The following is a 20525-nucleotide window of genomic DNA, read 5'->3' on the forward strand; positions in this document are numbered from 1 at the left end:
GCATTTTCCATTTCAATTCGTACTCATCGGCTTAAAGCTAGATAAATTGCGCCATCCAATTACAAAAGCGGAACTGGCCCAAAGGTACGTCAATGACTTCTAGTTTAGAAATCTTACTTTAATTTCCAGGCGGAATAAAAAATTTACACATTGATAGTTTTCTTGATTTAGGTTATTTTTTTAATCAAAAGCAAGGTAATCATTGATATTTTACCAACCTGTTGGCTCTGTTTATTTTACAAAATTTGGAAAAGTGGGTTCATAAAAAAATTTAGACTAGGGGTTCGGAATGAAGGATACTTTTTGCTTCCATGCTTTACAAAACAGCCTCTCAGATTACCCTGTCAAACATGAAACAAATGAAGCAATCTGATACTCATGACGTTGTTCGAAACTTTTTTTCTCTCGGAGAAGGCAAAGTTTTTGGATCAAAGCGGAAACTATCTAAAAAATAACAAAATTAGATTGTAATCAACAAAAAAAGTTTTAAAAAATCATAGTTCTGTTAATAAGTTAGCTCCTAAGGTTTACTTGCAAACCCTCGTCAGGGATGATTTTACCAAAAATAATCACACTTTTTAATGATCAGGATGAACAGACTCAATTCTTCGAGACGAAAAAAGGCCTTGTGAAGATTCACTCCGTTCATTCATCGTCATCATCATAACGGATTTTAGATTCAATTGATGCCTATCCCATCAGATGGGGTTAGCAGCACCAGGCATTGTCAATTGCACCTCTCCATAAAAACGGTTTGCACCTCTTCATCTTAGTGATTAGTTTGACGTATGAAGTGAACGGAGTGCGCTCAATATATCCAAAAAGTTATCGATTCAAAAACATTTTAATTAAGGCTAAAACGATGCGCATTGAATCTCGATATAAGTGCACAAAATCTAACATCAATGTCGCACAATTTCACAACCAAACTCCATGAAAAATTCGAAAGCGAACCAAATATTACACGAGCTTTCTACAAATTTACAATATTTAGTACGAATTGGATGATACACACTGACCCGATATGGCAACGCAATGAGGGCAATTCAAACAAGCGCAGGTCTACCACCACTCAAGAATTTTTATAATCACTTCAGGAAAACCAACAACGATTTCATGAGATTTTGAATAGCTAAGATACAATAAAATCGTCTTAGTTGACCAGTCCTTTCTTTTTTACAAATAGTTTTTTTTACAATTGAGTTTCATCTTTTACAGTTGTTTCTTCCTGGACAAATTATTACCATAGACGCGTTCTCATAGCTGTTCCATTGTTCGACTGCAAATGCGACTTTTTATTTGCAGAACCTCCATTAGTATACACATCAGAATGACCACCGGCTATTGCACTGCTCAAGGGCATCGTCCCAAATATATTAAATGAACTCGGAGCCACATTTCGCACGTGACCAAACTGCTTTTTGCCCTGTTTCTGAGTCATACCATTACACATTTGCTGATTGGCGTCCATTGCCACTCGATCATGGTCCAATGTTGAAACCACAGGTGTGCGACCACAATTAGTTACATGGAACTTTGAGATTTGATCCCCAGAATTTGCTTGATTGGCAATATTTGCAGAATGTAATCGGGACAACGCGTCGGCTGACACCGAAGGTGGTCGGTGTGCATTATCTACTCTACTAATTGGACTCGGACTTTTCTTCAATGTTGTTGTCATTTCTTTGGCATTTGGAGGCGACAAAAGGAGTTCAGCTCCAGAAGATGGGTGGCCGTTGGAATAGTTGTTAAATTGTTTCACTGGTTGAAATACATTTGAGGGTAGCTGGGGTTCAGGGTCAGACACAGGAGGAAGTTGAGAATTGTTTCGTGTTAGCGACGCTTCTAAAAATTAGCTTTAATTTTCAGTGGAGCAACGAACCGGCAATGATTCCGATAATTCAAAAGTCTGAATTAATAAAAATTAGGATTCAGGCTTTATTTTTGTGCTGAAATTAACGAATTTTTCAGACTTAGAAGCCATGAGATGAAGTCAAAAAAGATATCGAACTTAACATACTCAAAAAAGCATGCAAATTCTTAAGAAAACTAGCAGTATTACATTCTTTGAAAAAAATCTTCGCAAAAACATTAAGCAGACATCTTGCTCTTCACGAAAACTCTGTTGCGTTGTTCCAATCAACAATTACTAACCTGACTGTGGCATCCATGTCACAGCACATGCATTGTGTTGATTCGATTGTGCAGCTACCCTTGCATGTGCATTGCTTGGATACTTTGGGGGAGTGTTTCTACTAGATCTGGAATTCAGTCCCAAATGGGTTCTGCGTCTGTCCAGACCAATTCCAGATCTGGGTCTAGACTTGAAGAAGCCGTCAAAAACCACGAAGTTATTCACCTAAATCGACTTACTAATATAAGTAATTTCCATCAATTTTTTATTATTATTATTTGAGATAAAAACACTATATTACAAGATCCAAAAATCTTGCGACTTAAGTTGGAAAAAGGGTGTTCATACTATACCACAAGCTATGCTTGTGTAAAAAATGGATCAATAGGCAAAATTTTTATTTCTCTGGGAAATCTGATAATTAATTTCCACTATCGAAATTAGAAGACGATCACGTTTTTCGGGACCTTTACACTTTCGCTGTTCAATAGTGGAGTTTGCCTTCCTTTTAACAACGGAAATGAACTGAGCTAACAAAGACATCAAAAGTCAAAACGCAAAAGCCTGAACAAATTTTAAGACTTATCCTGAAAAAAAAACCACGAAAAAAAATAATCACCACCTAGATAAGAGTCTGAACTACGTTCATCGACTCAAATTGAAAAAAGGAAAATTTATTTAACACTTCGTTGATGAAAAAATTACTTGAAGAAATAACTTGAAAAGTTGAAAGATATACAGCTACAAAAACTTCAATGTTTTAAAAATCATAAACAGCCTTGAAAAGAATTGAAAATTAATTATTGAGCTGCAACAAATTTTGAGTCAAAACATGTTTCAACCGAAAATAGCTGCTGTCATAAAAAATTTCATTAAGTTTTAAAACTTTTTACGACCCATCCAATCTGAAACACATAATGGCATGCGAATATAATTTCCCTTGAAGTTGACTGAGCCGATACAACAAAGTGAAAGTGTTTAAATAATTTAGAAAGAAATAAAATGAAAAAAGGCCCAAAATCAGACTTGGTAAATTTAGAAGTTACGGAACTTTCAGGTATAAAAAAACTGTTTAAATTGGAAAAAAAACACATGCTCCAGAAAAGAACCCAACAAGAACCCTATCGGATAAAAAATTATCGTTTAAAAAAACGGAAATGAACCGACAGAAATTCGGACGAAAACCACGAATCCGAAAAAAAAATTGATTTGAAAAAATTAATGCAAACTGAAACGAGCTTTACCTAATTATTACTTAAATTATAAAGTTATTTGAATTTTCAAGAAATTGAGCATGTCAGAAGATGAAGGAGTCCAGGAGATGAAATGAGTCCTGTGAACAAACTTATTTGCGGAAAAAAGTATAGTACACGATTAGAATACCCTTGTTTATCGCAAGGGTAATAAACTAACGATTCCATTACTTGTTTGCATGTTTGAAAAAAAATGCTTCTGGTATAGCTTACTTGTCCAAAACACTTGCATGACAATGCAATCCCACAATAATCAATTGTAATTAATTAATAAGTACGTAGCTTTTGATCACTCACATGCCAAAACAATTTAGATCGATTTTGGGTAGTACCTGTGGTATTTTGACTCGCATGTTGTAGTATTTGGCGAGGAAGTTGAGGAATTTTTCGGAGGGTCTGTCAATGGCCAGGTGTACAGGGTTCACATTCAGGTCCTGAACAGGAAAATATATAGATTGTCATTATTGACATCGAGATGACGTTCAAGTCAAGACCGAAAAAAAACGATCGGTCTACGTTAGCCAAATTTCTTTTAATAGCAAGAAGTACGGATAGACAAAACTGTTTAACAAGCGCATTGTGCCAACTGAGAATAAAAATGCGTGCGGGTTTGAACTTTCAGGCGACCTTGAGACAAAACTTCTGTCTACTTCAAAAATTTTCGATAATTTGCAGGCAAAAAATTTCGACCGAGCTCATCATTGTTTATAATTTAAGCATGAGAAACACTTTATCTTTTGCAAGTTTGAATACAACTATTTTACAGCAGTGTCCCCAGTCACCAAATGTAACTGTTATGAAATGTTGCGTCCAATCCAATAGTTTTTAAAAGCAGTAGGACTACTTCAGGTTTTTAAATATCGGACGATTGTAAGGAGTCAGTCTTTTACTATCACAAAAAGACGATGTCTCACTTTCTTACTAAATTAAAATCTTTCACCAGAATAATATCAAGATTGAAGTTTTAGCGTGGGGTGATTAAATGAGAAAAGCCTTCTTTAAAGATAAAAAAACTTTAATGGATATTTGTTACTGATCATTTTACCTCTACCTGAACTGGGTACTTAATTTAACTATTTGTAAGGTTTTTCGAGTTTGCTCCTCGCAAGCCAATATGCTCATGAGCGTCCTTGATAACTGATCACGCATTATTTGAGCCCTGCATTTCAAATACCAGAAATCAATTTAAACTACATCCAAGAAACACACTTTCCATCGACCAAAAGCGTATAGAAATTTGCAAAACTTTGGATATTTTTAAAAGGCAAAATGATTCTATTTCAAAAACGTTTGAGAAAAAAATCTGGGTTTTTAGACAAAAATTTGTCCTCCAAGTCGCTAGAAAGCTCAACTTTACAAGCTAAATTGACATAATGCTTTTTCATCAAAAATTGGTTAGCTCTTTTTCATCAAAAATTGGCTTGCTCTTTTTCATCAAAAATTGGTTTTTCAGATAAATATTACTCCTTCAGCTAGCTTAAAAACTCAAGCATTTAACACGACTTAATACTCTCAAAAACTTATCGCAATTTAAAACTCAGGGCAGACTTAATGTATTGTGTATACTCCTGCTCGTGATGCAACAGTGAAAATGTGTTGATTGAAATGATTGATTAATTCCATCGGAGCCTGAATTGGGATGCACAAAGCAGAAAAAACAAAAACTTTTTTGAAATAAACAGTCCCGATCGATTAAAACAAATATACACACAGAGGCGAAGTTGCGATTCGCATACACAAGCAAAGATATGACCGATAGCGCTACTGGGAAACACTGGATGAGTAAAACTTTGAGTCTACAAAACTTCTCCAGTGACGCACGCCAATTATGAGTCTACATAAATGCTAAGTGACGCAAGCCAATTATGACGCATTAGCAGTACCAGTCAATTCAAAACAAAAAAAAAGAAATTTACCAACTAACATGCCTCAATTTATAGAGCGGAAGCATTTTAGCTAGTATGCGAAATAGATCATTAAAAACATCCGACCCTGCCCAGGTTCGAACAGTCTTATTTTGTTGCGGGTCTCTTTCACTACCTCTACGCTACAGATCCATGATACCTTAAAGCTAAAGTGCTATTTGAAATATAACAGTCTGAGTTAATATCCTTAGCATTGACTGTACTCAATAGCTTGTTATTGATCAAAATGAAAACTTTCAAAATGAAAACATTTTGTCGCAACAATATTTTGAACTTAGGTTGGAAAAGAAGAGAAATCATACTATAACACAAGCTCTACTTGTGTAAACATAGCCAATCGAAGATTGAAAAAGATTATTAACGCAAGTGAACATAAAAAGAAAGTTTCGAAATTCAAAGAAAAAAAGCAAAAAATAGATGCCCTTTGAGCTCTTTGAATTTCTAGAGCGATTTATTAATGGCGCTTTTTGATAACATTAACCCAATTCGAGAAAACTGGATCAACAGGTAAAATTTTCATTCCTCTGGAAATCTAAACATTAAATTCCACATTCGAAACTAGAAATCGTTCACGAGTTTTCGCGCCATTTGCACGTTCGTATTTGGAGAGTGCTATTAAGACTTTTTCCCGAAAAAATACAAAACAAAAAACTCAGCAAGACCTATATGAGTCTTCCTACGTTCATTTTATTTCTATTCACACCCAAGAATCCCATGAAACACTCCCAATTATATTTTTAGTTTCCTGTTTTGTCAAAAAATCCATCTTCGCTATTAAATTTTTTTCATTTTCTGACGTATTTTAACTGCGTTTGGTAACATTGAGATCATTAAATTTTTTCAGCAAAGTCAACTCTATCCTTAGCATTGACTGTACTCAATAGCTTGTTTTTGATCCAAATGAACACATTTTGTCGCAACAATATTTTGAACTTGGTTTGGAAAAAAAGAGAGTTCATACTATAATACAAGCTCTGCTTGTGCAAACATAGCCAATCGAAGATTGAAAAAGAGTAATAAACGCAAGTGAAAATAAAAAAAAACTTTCGAATTTCAAAGAAAAAAAGCAAAAAATAGATGCCCTTTGAATTTCTAGAGCGATTTATTAATGGCGCTTTTTGATAACATTAACCCAATTCGAGAAAACTGGATCAACAGGTAAAATTTTCATTCCGCTGGAAATCTAAACATTAAATTCCACATTCGAAACTAGAAATCGTTCACGAGTTTTCGCGCCATTTGCACGTTCGTATTTGGAGAGTGCTATTAACATCGCTTTCGGCAGATGAATTTCAATTGAACTCAAAAAGTACATATATACCTAAGAGCATCAATATTTTAAAACTTTTTCCCGAAAAAATACGAAACAAAAAAATCAGCAAGACCTATATAAGAGTCTTCACTACGTTCCTTTTATTTCCTTTCACACCCAAGAATCCCAAGAAACACTCCGATTCATATTTTTAGCTTCCTGTTTAGTCGAAAAAATTCCATCTTCTCTATAAAGATTTTTTCATTTTCTGACGTATTTTAACTGCGTTTGGTAACATTGAGATCATTAAATTTTTTCAGCAAAGTCAACTCAGAATCAATTAACCCATTGCTATCAATTTTTTTACTTCCGGGGTTATAGGGATTGAACTGCTTTTTTAAAGAAAGTTTGAATGCCAAATTTATTTAAGAATGAGCTTTTTGCTCTGAGGAAGTTGGAAACTGGCGGTTACCAAACAGGTACTTAATTTTCATGCAAGCCTGAAACTTTAGCTTGCTGAAATGCCACCACACAAAGTCCTATTACAGATATAATTTTCCGAATTTCGAAGAATACCCATATAGTTATTGAAGACCCATATTCAACTGAAGTTATTTTCAACTGGAAGCAATTGATGTGTCTTGAGCTCACAAAATCTTTACCGGTGACCACTTTTTGGTGAAACTATGGGCGTTTGAAAATTGTCAATTTGAGATAATCAACACTCGATATATTCCATTCTTAAAAGCGTAACAGAGACATCAAATTGCTTTTATTGATACGTAAAAATAAATATCAATTTGTACTCTATATAGCGTCTGGATAAAGTAAAGAAAAAATGTTACTTCAAATGCTCGAAGATCTCAAAACATTCAAAATATCCTGTGACTCGATCGGTCTTTTGCTCAATGATAAGTGTGAATTCTCGTCTCGGTATTGGGACCACGTTCTGATAATGATATCAGAGAGATAACTGCAGCATTCAAGATCTGCCCTCTTATTCAAATAATACAGCCTGAATCATTAAAACTGCTTGGGTCCACTCTAGGAGATGCAGCACTCGAACAGTATTTCCACGGAAAGGTAGAACAGCTGCAAACATTCAATCAAAGACTGTCACAGCTTCGAAAGCACGACGCCTACTTTCTCCTGAAAAACTATTTCGCTATGCCCTAATTTCAGAATTTCTTACGTACAAGCATGTCTTTCATGCATATTGATAAATTGCTCACCCTCGATACAGAAATATTATCAGCCCATGAATAAATCTGCAACATTGCTGCATCAGACCACTCTGACCAAATCTCACTTCAGCGAAAATGGGCGGCTTAGGAGTGCCTCTTCCATCAAAATCTGCTAATTCTAGCTACCTGGTTTCATGTGCTAAATCAAATAAGCTTTTCATTCAGCCACTCATGATAGAAGAAGCAATCACGAACTGGCAAGCCATGCCGGGAAGCACTGAGATCCCCGACCATCCGATGAAGCAGAAATCATGGCAGAATCCAGTCAACTCCTTGAATGATGGAAAACAGAGAGACCATTTACTGCGTGTATCGGCTAAAGGCTCCTCTGATTGGCTGCAAGCTATACCTTCTACAAACCTCGGCCTACGTATGGATGACCGCCAGTTTCAAATTAAAGTTGGACTTCGGCTAGGTGCTTCAGTTTGTTCAGCGCACACATGCAAGTGTGGCACTCAGTCCGACAGTGAAGAAAACCACGCCCTAACAAGCTCCAAGATCAAAAGCCGCCACACAAGACACAGATACGCGAACAAAGTCATTAAACAAGCAATGTCCGCAGCGCAAATACCATCAGAATTAGAACCCTTTGGCCTGTGTTTATCTAATGCGAAAAGACCAGATGGCAAAACACTTTTTCCATGGTCTCATGGTAAAGCACTGGTATGGGAATTCACGTGTAGCCACAGATTAGCACAAGCATACCGCGCCATTGCGCAGCTAGAAGGCCCCACTGTAGCAGACGCGGCGGAAACAAGGAAGTTACGCACTTACGAAGAGCTAACTGCGAATTTTATTGTCCAGCCTGTCGCCACAGAGACCAGTGGAGCTTTGGGGACGGATACGCTTTGTTTTCTGTGTGAGATCTGTGGTAAGATGACCACCTGCTCCGGCGACAGCAGAGAAACCGCGCTCCTCCTTCCAAAGATTGGGAATAGCAGCCTGCATACTAGTCTACTAATGTTGGATACTCAGTTGAGTCCTATGACTTTTATAGCTGAAAACTTTTCAGCTTTCAACTGCCGAGCAGTATGATTTTATGATTCTTAGTTTCTCTGGTACTTCCTGTTCATTTTACCCATATGTTTTAATTAACATTCAATTTTTTGTAGTTTAGATCAATTATTTCAGTTTGTTCTGACTTATCATTTATTATAATAAAAAAAATCGTTTTCATAAATGGCAGTCGAAACACTCAGGCCTTTGCGCTGGTACGAACGGTCTTGTTTTACATCTTATACCTATATGTCTAGTTTATCAGCAGCATGAAACAACAACTGTACTCCATTAGTTCAATACTAATAATAAGTATGACTGACCCGTAGTACGAAGTCGAACAGTTCCCTTCCGAATCCCCTTCTCTGCATACTCTCGTGTACATAGAAGTCTAATACACAGAGACACTTGCTCTCTATCTGACGACCCTCCAAGTCCTAAAAGCAGCAACATTTATACTACATTATGAATGGTGTGCGTTCTTCGAACATACAACTTCAACAGCATACCGTTCCAGCAGCATACAACTTAACTCCTATTGTTGGAGCAGTGTTAAATCAAATAGCATAAACAACAAAATAGTGACCTCCGCAGTCGCGCCAACGCGTTGCGAGCTTGATAACACAGGGTAGGATTATATGCAAAAAATAGAGCCGGTTACCAACATACATCATTATGGATAAACTTAATCGGATATCTTGCAGATCTTAATGAGATGTAACGATTATTGTCCATAGTCAAGTACTTCATCACGAAGAAAACATCCATCCTTAACTCAACTCTTGATAGAACAGAATGATTAGTAGATATTAGCTCACCATGACGAACAAGTTTTTGGGTCCCATTTTCATGATTCCAACAACCACATTGGGCAGTCTAAAACAAAAGTTACAATTTGATTTCTTTCAGATCAATTTAAATATTTCACCCAAAGAAATCGACCACATTTTCACCCCAAAAGTTTGTTCCCATCAAAAAATTATCCTTATTCTTTGCTCAAGGTTAAACATACCTGCAAATTTCAGGAGGAAAATTAAATTGCGTGGAACTCTGAACTAAGACTCCAAAATGGCACATCGTGAACCACCAAACTGCACCTTTTTATCTTTCAAGTATTCGATAATACTTTCTATCAATTATTTAGATGCGTTTTATACTTACTCCTCAGAGCGCATGACGTAGAGAGACTGGTCACTGGCAGACAGTAACCTGTCGAAAGTCGTGATCACGTGATTCAGTCCCTGAGCCTAGATCAGAAAGAGCTAGCTAGACTTCTGGTATGTAATTCAACTTAAAATCCAGATTTGTAATTGTACGTAATTGTATGCCTACTCAATTGGATCACAATGTATGGACACCATTTCATTTTTTACCTTTGAGGAGGCATGGCCCATTCGATCCACGATAGTGGCTAGAGAAGGCGAATCACCCCCGAGTCCATAATGTCTAAACATTTACAAAATCATTTACAAACATGGATAGCCGGTTACTGTGCAAGTAGCACAAATGTTCCGACCAGTCTTAAAAATACAAAAATGTTTTCTCAAATTGGTGTCGTTTTTTTTCTGCAAATAGAACGTAAGCATATTTGAGAGTCATAGTAAAACAGGTCAAATGGAAAACAGTTTTTGAAGAAAAATGACTAGAAAAACGAAAAAAAAATTATTCAAAATTTTTTGCTGAAATTTTTTGAATTTTCAAGTTTTTGATTCCTAAAATTCCGCTGAAAAACAAACTACCTTTACTTGAGAAAAACTAAGTTTTCACGGCTTAAATAAGCTATTTCAATTAACAACTACCTTACTAATTAGCTCGAAAGTAGACCAAAAATCAAAAATTTCAAACCGGTTTTTCTCTACACCGAAAACTTTTGAAATTTTCAATTGTCGTTCAAATCACGACTCAAAGGGCATTAATATGACATATCACTCATCCCTCCCTGTCGGATGATTATTTGTGGCAGCTGACTTTGCTTGGAAAACAACAACAAAAAAACTAAAACACCCGAATACAAAGTTCCTCCCCATTTTCAATGGTCGGAACAACAATAGCACAGACCAGTCTTAAAAAGACTACAATTTTTTTTTCAAATGAGAGCAGTTTTTTCTGCAATGTGTGATTAAAGGTTCTGATGTAAGACTAAATTTTAGGAATATTCGACAGTCATAGTAATACAGGTAAATTGGACAAATTTTTGAAGAAAAATGATTAGAAAAACAAAACAATCAAAATGGCGTGAAAAACTTCAACATTTTTTTGCTTAGAACTAAGTTTTAAGGGTAACAAACAAGCATATTTAGGCTGCTGTAAGTGTGCTCCAAATTAAAATCAAAAATTTTTAACCAGTTTTTCTCGATAATGAAAAAACTTTATGAAAATTTCTAATGTCGTTCGAATCACTACTGAAAGGGCATGAATTTGGTATATCATTCGACCCATTTCGGTGATTAATTGTGGCACCTGATTTTGCGTTGAGAACAAAAATAAAAGAAACAAGGATAGCCGGTTACTGTTCAAGTAGCACAGAATGTTCCGAACAGTCTTAAGAATTTACAACAAAACTTTACTTTTTCAAATTAGTGTCGTCTTTTAGGCGGGGTGTGATAAAAGAATCTCAGCGAAAAAGTAGAGCTTAGGTATTTTCGTCAGTCATTGTAAAAAATACAAATTGCAAAACAAATTTTGGAGACAATAATAACAAGAAATTTTTTTTTTAATTATTTCAAATTTTTGATGCCTAAGATGAAGCCAAAAACTGACTTCACTTGAATAAAACTAATATTTCAAGGCTTAAAATAAGCCTAAATAAGCTAATGTAAGCCTGCTCACTCGTTCAAAATTGGACGAAAATCAAAAATTTCAGACCCGTTTGGTTTTTCACGACAATGAGTTTGAAATTTTTTAATGTCGCTCGAATCACGACGACTGAAAAGGTTTTAATACGATATATCACTCAACCCAGTCCGATGCTTATTTATGGTAGCTGGTTTTGCGTGGAAAATAAAAAGAAAGAAAAAAAAGACACTTGAATACAAAATTCCTTCACATGTTTTAAATTGTCGGAACAATAACTAGTATTTCAAAAACTAAGAGTCACACAAGATAACTGGTTGACTACCACACTAAGGTGCAAATTCAGACCAAAGTGAACACAAAATCTTCGCCTGTTTTTCTATATTTTTTTGCTAATCTCAAAAAACGTGATGCAAAATTAGCTTACGGTTACATAAGCTGAAATATTTAGACAGCTGCAAGAAAAGTTCTGTTCTAAAATTTTATTTCGAATTCAAAGAACTTTTATTAAGGTTGTTGTGATTTAAGCCACTTCGTTGTTTTTTCGATGCTTTAGGTTTTCTACGTCTAAATTGTACACAACTCCAGAGTGTGGAGATTGATTCGATGAGTGAGCTGCAGATTAGAGAAGGATTGTAAATTAGATACCAATTTTCAAGCCTGTGCATCGATTTCTATTGAATAAAGCTCATTTTATATTCAAAGTAGGACAACTGTTAAAATAAGCATCAAAACAAAACCTTACAAGCGGTTCAAAAACCGCCGCATTTCTTGAGCAGATACATGTTGAACCCGTTTTAGAAACTTTTTTTATAAATTAAAAAAAATTCATTCCACCATCGAGAAAAAAAAAACTTTTTTTGCTCATGAAACGACACAATGTAAGGCCAAAAATCACATAAAATATAAATCGAAACCTTTTGGCCGAAAAAAAAACAAAAAACGAAAAAATAATTGATATAATAAAAAACATGAATGAAACCAACAAAAACAAATGTCGAATACAAAGAGCGTTGAAAAAGCAGACACGCTCGAAATACATCTGTTGGCTGACTCAAGTACAGATTTGGGTATGTCCACCAATTTCAATTATCTTCGAATTCAAATACCAGTCATCTGAGAATTCGAGCTTAAAAAGATCCAAATCAAATACGAAGGACTGGTACCAGACACTATCAATTGTACCTAGGGCAATTGAAGATCACTCTTATTTTGAAACTCTCTTTTTTCTCCTTTCTCATAAAATAGAGCTATCCTGCAAGTTCGTCTAGTGTTTCCGAAGATACATCAATTCCGTTTGCGCCTATTTATTCGAGATGTTCAAAATGAACAGATCCCGAACTATACGCACTTCCATCGGCCTCTATGCCTCTCAAAACTGCGTGGAACAGCTCCTCTCCCTTTCCTTGATAGTAACTGGTACCTTTCGCTTACTTTTGACAAACTTCTTGAATGCATCGAAAATCCGAGATTCAGGTGCGGTTTCCTGTTATGCATTTCATCCTGAGTCCGTTACTCTAGGCATAGATAAAGGTTTTCCCCAGTACCTCGTCCAGTACCGCCGAATTTGCTCTGCGTGCAGATATTGAAGACATTGATCCAATATTCTTACCCCATCCATGTTTCTGTGCACTTACTCGGCCAAAATGCCGTAACTTCACGTAGTTTTTTTCCCGCCCCTGTCGCTTCCTGTTGACTGTCCCAATAGAAAAACTTCGACCGTAACAAGTAAATAAAGATCCAAACCAGTACTTCCTATTCTGCAATCAAAACAATCCAATAAGCTAGTGGTGATTTAGCTAATTCAACTGACCAGACACACTCAAACAACACCGAAGGCAATAGAATTTCACTCCAAGCGTTACAGACAAGAACAACAAATCTATGAACTGATTTTTATATTTAAAAAAGTCTAGTACCCGGTTGCAAAACACTTGCTTACCGCAAGGTTAATCAGTGAACATCACTTCAACCATTTGATATGAAGTGCTTTATTTCAGCGGATTGTTTGAACACAGAGGCGAAGCCGAGCTTCGCACCACTTGCGTAAAAAAAGTAGAAAAAAAAATTAGATGGTCAAGCAAAAAAAATTAGGTCAACCAAAATTTTCGTGTCTCGATAAAAAACAACTACGAGTCAAACAAGCTGGATGAACGTGTTTGATATTGAATGAATTTGCTATACTGATGCGGTACGAAAAGTGTAATTTCAAAAATTGCAAACCTTAGTTGTTTCTCTACCAAAAAAAATTAAGTAAAAAATTTTGAGATAATCAATTTCCTCAAGGAGATAAATTTTTCATGCAAAGAATTAAAGAATCGCTGCTTCGGCAGAAACAACTATCGCACCCCGTTCTTTTATTGGAACTTTTCATCTCAGATTTGGTTGAGTAAATTAAGTAAAGAAAGTTTCCAAAAAACGGTCATACTTCTCAAAAACGTTCAAAAGAATTTCCAAAATCCATAACTTTTTTCTGCAAACAGCAGGTTAAGGCCGCTTCAGCAGAGAAGATTTGTAAAACCAGGGATTCTCGATTGAACACAACCTGATAATTGGACCGGTAGTTTTCGTGTAAAGTCAATAAGTTTCCAACAAACTGTCATAGATTCAGAACTTTGAACTGTTTGAAGGCTATAACTATTTTGTTCAACAAACTGGGCAAAGCCAATTGTAAAGTAGGCTTTTAACCACCTGTTTATTCGATTAAAACTATCATATCAGATTTGGAAGGATAGTTAGCGAGAAAAATCCAGAAAACGGTCAACAAATCAAAAATTTGACAATTCCGAGAATCGCAGCTTTTCAAGTAAAAAAATTATGCAGAAACGTTATGCAGAAAGGATTCACGCAGCCTGTTATATCGATTGAGCCTGCAATTTCATTTTTGGGACGTTAGTTTTCGAGAAAAGTCAAAAACTGTAAAGAACGGTCACAAAATCAAAATTTTTAACTTTTCCGAGCGCCAAAACAATTGGAGTAGAAAAATGGGCGTATTCGCATGAGCATTGCAAAACCCGTTCTAAGAAATGGACTCAAATATAGCAATGGCAGAATAGTTTTCGAGATTACTCAAAAAATTTAAGAAAAAACGGTCAAAAAATCAAAAATTTGAAATTTCAGAGGTCGCTAACTTCTTATGTAAAATTTATTGTTATTGTCCACTTATACAGAAGAACTTTTCACTAAACGTTATCTTCTTGAAAACAAAATATCGGATTTGAGAGGTTAGTTTTCGACACAGAGGCGAAGCTGTGCTTCGCAAGCACAAGCGAGGAAAATGCAAAAACGATCTCTAAACAGGCAAAACTAAGTGAAATAAGAAAAAAGTTAAAAAGACGTTGAGAAACTTTTTTGCAAGGCTTCGGAGTAACACAATCTTGCTTCATGACTGCTGGTAATTTTACTTACACTAGCCATCAATAAAGCAGCCGCAGTTTCTATCAAATTGCCAATGCGATGCAGGAAAAACTCGACCAAAAAACTATCTATTTCAATGTTAGGATTTGGATCTCCTACCGGTTGATTAGGATTTTCACTTCCTCTCAATCACACCACAGACACTTGGAAGAAAAAATAGTTGCCCAGCTTATGCTAGATTTACATGTTTTAATATTTTGATCATATTTTGTACTGATGCCGGAATGCGTAATTTTGAAAGTTTCAAAAATGGACCCCTAGTGATTTTTTTTGCGTAACTAGTGGATTAGCTGCATATTTGAAGAAAAAAAGTTACTAATCGATCTTTCAACTGAATTCTTGATCTCAGATTTGGCTGGTTACTTTTCGGAAAAAAAATTGAAAAAGATTCCAAAAAACGATCAAAATCGAAAAAATTGGCTTTTCCTAAAATCAAAAAATTTTCTCTAATAAAGCATGGTAATAGTCTCGTATGCAGGGAAAATTTCCACAACCTGATTTCTAGATTGAATCCTTAATATCGGCTTTAGCTAGTAGCTTTCGAGAACAGTGATGAAATTTCTTTAAAAAAACGGCAAAAACTTCAAAGTAGATTTTTCCGATGTCCATATCGGCTTTCCTACAAAACAAATAAAGCAAAACAGATTACACAACAAAAATCTAAGCACGATGTTAGTTTGAATGAATTATCAACCTCAAAATCAGCAGGTTAGTTATTGAAGAAAATAAGACGTTTCCAAAAAAACGGGCAAAAATTCAAAAATTGTACATTTTCTAAGGCCATATTTTTTCAAAATGCAGGGCATAGCCCCTTGCACAGGAAGATTCGCATACCACGTTTTTTCTTCCGGATGAACTCTTATTCTCCGATTTGACAGAGTAGTTTTTTGAGAAAAGTTGAAAAAGAAACCAAAATGTCAAAAAATGGGCTTGTTTGAGGCCATAACTTTTTTCTTCCGAATTTAGGGAAAAGCCACTTGAGAAGGAGAGAACCCAATGATTAGTTCTTTAGTTTAAACGTTCATCTCAGGTTTATGCATTTATTGTTTGACAAAATGAACAAATTCAAAGTCAAAAATCCACCTACTGAAACTTTCGAAAGCCGTAGAACGTGGTGTAAACTGAAAAGAGACTAGCAAAATATGCAGGCACATAGAATAGCAGCCAGTTTTTCCAATGACACTATTGCTTGGAAAATTGGTTCAGTGGTTTTTGAGAAAAAATGAAACTTTTGCGAAGAGTTCAAAAATTCTCCACAGGGTCGAAAAAAAAATTAACAAATCTCATACATTTTCATAACACCTGTTGTTTTTAACATGACCTAACACTAGCCAAAAATAAACCAGCACAATATGCTATTAAATTACCTATGCTTAAATACACTTAAATATGATGAAATCAAAATATACCAAAACTGCCACTAATGAGCACTTTTATTTGCGACTTACGCTGGGAAAAAAATAGGTTCGTAATAATACACTTCGCTTCGCTTGTATAAATATAGTCGAAAAGATACACAAAACGGTCAAAAATAAAAAAAAATTGACTATTCCGAGGGCCATAACTTTATGTGGAAAAAAATTGTTATTTGGTCGTAGCAACTTATGCAGGCGAGCTTTTCAAAACAGATCAATTCATTGAAACCAAAAACTCATATTTGAGAGGGGTAGTTTTTGAGAAAACGAAAAAAAAAATCAAAAATATGGGTTATATAATCAGCCACACTTTTTCGAAGGCTGTAGACAGAGGGGTCAAGTGAAAAGGATGCTATGGGAGTACGCATGCACATAGAGGAGTAAAAGGTCTCTCAATTGATACCCTTTTTTGAAAATCAGGAGACGTTTCTGAGAGATATTTAACAAACCGATTGGTAAACATACAACCAACTCGAAAAGTGCGGAGGGGAGTGCTAAAATTGTGTTAATGCTGAAACGGCCAAAAATAAGGTCATAAGTTTGATGAAAAATAGGCCAAATAATTTTGGCCGAGGTATTTCTTAGCGAAAAAAAACAAAGAAGGAAATACGAAGTCAAGGTTATAAAATTACAAAACGTAGGCGTAAATCAAACACTAAAAACAACATTGAAGAAAAGTACGCGCAGAAAAAAAAACAATTCCATGATGACAACTAAGCCGACAACAGATAAGCAGACAAATAATTGGCCGACAATTTTATTTGAAACAAAATTTCCAGTTTAAAAAAAAACAGGTTTTGGTCAGATTCGAACCCAGGAGCTATGGCTAAGTTGGACGTGGACGCCAAATTTGAATACATTATGAAACAAGGTAAAGATGAGTCCATAGCCAACAGACAGTTGGAAAACAGACAGTTGGAAACATAGCCAACAGACAGTTGGAAAAGAGTCAATAAAAAAAGTTAACAAAAATAATGCTTGTTTTTTTCAAATCCCAACTTTCCAATTCTGAAGAAAAAATAGAACATAAAAATCAAAAAGAAAAAAATTTAGAACAAATCATGATTAACTGTTTTTTTTTGATAAAATTATTTTAACCAATTTAAGAAAACAAGATCAATAGGTAAATCTTTTATTTCGCTTGGAAATCTGATAATTAAATTAATTTTTCGAATTTAGAAGTGGATCACATTTCTCGCGAACTTTACACTTTTGCTGTTCGATAGTGGAGTTCGCCTTCCTTTTAACAAAGGAAATGAACTGAATTTAAAAAGAAACCAACGCCAAACAGCGAAAAAGTAAATTCGAGCCTGAACAAATTGTATGACTCTTCCAAAAAAACGACGAGACTTATATAAGAGACTTATATAGGAGCTAAAACTGATAAATCTCGGGTTGCGAAAAAAAAATACCTCAGATTTGAGCTGTTGAGACTGTACTTGTTGTTGAACTGAACTTTTGTGACCCTGTCCGGCAGGAACTGATCAACATCGAAGTTGAACTCCATGTGATGACCATCAATTACACATCAGCGTCCATTTAGAGGTCATATTATTGTCACTCAGCGAATAAGAATTCAATAAGTACACGGAATACTCTGGTATGCACAATTCAGACATATATATCCATATTTTCATTTACAAAACTGGGAGCTATTTACAGGAAGGTGTTCACTCTGTGACGGAACTTTCTGTAACCAAATGCATTCAACCTGAAAGTACCAAGCAAAATTAGACTGAAAACAGGGCTACTTTCACGGCAAAGATATCTTTCCTTAAAACAGACAGGCTGCAATGAAATAATCTACGAAGCCTTTCTGATGTGAGGCATGTGCCCTACAGGTTAAAGTGTGAATTAACATGAAAGAATCTCATTATACTGAAATATATCTGCCAACAATCCACAGGCGGATTTGAGGGATGTAATTACTTCACAACACTTTTGGTCCAATTTTACTCATGCACTTTGCCCACAGATTTTACTAACAACCTTTTTGCCGCCAATATATATGATTTTGAATTGCGCGCAAAATAACGCTATTTTTAGGTCAAAAACATTTAAAAAACGTCAAAATGGAATTTTTGAACTATTTTTTTTTAATATTCGCGAGCAGCACAGAAAATGTTTCTCAATTTTTGCATCTTTGTACTGCTTTTTAAGAGCGTGAAAAACCAATTTGGTCAAAAAGGTTTCAACTTTTTTGAAAACTCGCCCACCTCTCAAAATACTAGATCCGCCACAGAAAAAAACGACTCAAAAAGCTGGTCACTAATTTCAGATAAAGGCAATTCAGCTCACTTGTGTGGAAATGATTGATGTCAAGATAGATGTTTATCAGCTTTCTCAGATTTGGAGGTAGAAACGTAAGCTCCCAATGCTTTCGAAACAATTGCGCAGACATGGTGCAATGTCATCGCAAATTAACGCTAAATTGAATGCTGAATCAGGAAATACCGCTAATTTTAAGGTTGGATTAATAAACCCTATGCATATTTTACACAAATGCAATACTTGAAAAAAAATTGTCAAAAAAGCTAAGAAAAGTCGAAAAAACTAAATCTACACCAAAAAAATAATATAATAGAAAGTAAATAGTTACCATCGGAAAAATTAACAGGCGGTAGAAAAAAATGTCTGAGCAGAAACCCTTAGAGTCAAAAAAAAAATTTCGGAAAAATTCAAAACTATAAAAAAAATTATTGAAGCTCATCCCCCTCAAAACGCACACAAATATTTTTTTCGCTCATCAAACTATGCACAATGGGGCCAATAATCCGATATAAAACATGCCGAAACCTATTAAAACGAGAAAAAAGAAAAGGAAAAAAAACAATAAAAATCACAATGCTGTCTGAAAGGATGTTCTATTTGCATAAACACATTCTGCTTGCAAGAATTATAAGACGATGAAACAAGCCAAAATCATTTCGTCCGAAAAAATTTTTGAGCAAAAAATTTACAAATAGGAAAATGTGCGAAGTCAAGGTAGTAGAATTACAAATTGCAAGAGTATAATGAAAACATAAAAAGCAATTACAATGAAAACTTTACAAAAGCAAAAAAATCTAAGATGTGGCAACTAAGCCGACAAAACATAACTAGACAATTTTTTTTGAAACGGAGAATTTCCCATTTGGAAAAAAACAACGGAGAACATACCGTTGCACTTCGTAAACACAAGCGAAAAAACGGCAAAAAGTACCTTTAAAACGGTTTAAAACAAGCAGAAGGAAACAAGATAAAACCCATAAAATTGAGATAAAACTGCTATGTGCCTGAATAAAATCTGATCTCGAGATCACATATTCGGAAACCAAACCGATTAAGTTTCAGTCAAATAGTACGCCGCAAAACTTGCGAATAAAAGAAATTAAATCTAACATTCTGCCGCTATATAGACAATGGTTCGATATCTAGATTTAGGACGACTAAAATTGATAATTTGTTTTTTTTATATTTGTATAAAAAAACAACGGGAAATATGATGACAAGATTTGAGCTGAAGATCAACAAGCCAAAAAAATTAAAGTCTTAATAACACAGAAAAAATCATAGCCCAATGGACCTAAGAGCAGGCGCTTTTCACTACACTAAATGGACAGCTGACTGATTTTGTGTCAAGTTTCATAATAAAGCACGCTCAATTTCTTACTGATTTGCTAAAGATGGTTAATCAAAAAAATTCAAAAAAGCAGTAGCTGAAAGAAGCAGATTTCAGAAATAGAAGGTTCGTAATAATACACTTAGCTGATCGCAAGTTCAAAAATCATCACAATGCAAAACCATCAGATGTTTTATCAGAAACGTTTTTCGCAAATTCAACCCAGTAAAATCAAGGGATGCACCAAGTGAACTATTTCCCTTTTAAATCATATTAGGGAGGATATCGTTCACTTGGTTAAAATTCATACTTTTCAGCTACTCAGATTTGAGCATAGTACATGCAGGCCTTATTACTTGAATTTGCCATTTAATTTTATGGGTGAGATAGTTCAATTGGTCTATCTAAGGGAGAGATTGTTTATATGGGCCAATTCAAGCTTTGGAGCTTTTTCTTACCGCAAGCCAGTTCATAAATTCCTGTGGGCAGAAAAGA

At 35.2% G+C, this 20525-nt stretch overlaps 1 protein-coding gene across 1 annotated transcript; it reads right to left on the reverse strand.

The window, feature by feature from the left end:
* Positions 1-807: 807 nt before the first annotated feature.
* On the reverse strand, positions 808-18136 carry LOC134853301 (alpha-tubulin N-acetyltransferase-like). The gene is made up of 8 exons (XM_063869274.1): positions 17842-18136; positions 10178-10250; positions 9966-10051; positions 9623-9680; positions 9128-9241; positions 3720-3821; positions 2155-2359; positions 808-1845 (listed from the first exon to the last, which is right to left on the reverse strand). Exons 1-8 carry the CDS (start codon positions 17934-17936, stop codon positions 1241-1243), a joined length of 1338 nt encoding a protein of 445 aa, XP_063725344.1. The 5' UTR covers positions 17937-18136; the 3' UTR covers positions 808-1240.
* Positions 18137-20525: the final 2389 nt, after the last annotated feature.

Source organism: Symsagittifera roscoffensis, chromosome 8, assembly GCF_963678635.1.
Source record: "Symsagittifera roscoffensis chromosome 8, txSymRosc1.1, whole genome shotgun sequence".
NCBI lineage: Eukaryota > Metazoa > Xenacoelomorpha > Acoela > Convolutidae > Symsagittifera > Symsagittifera roscoffensis.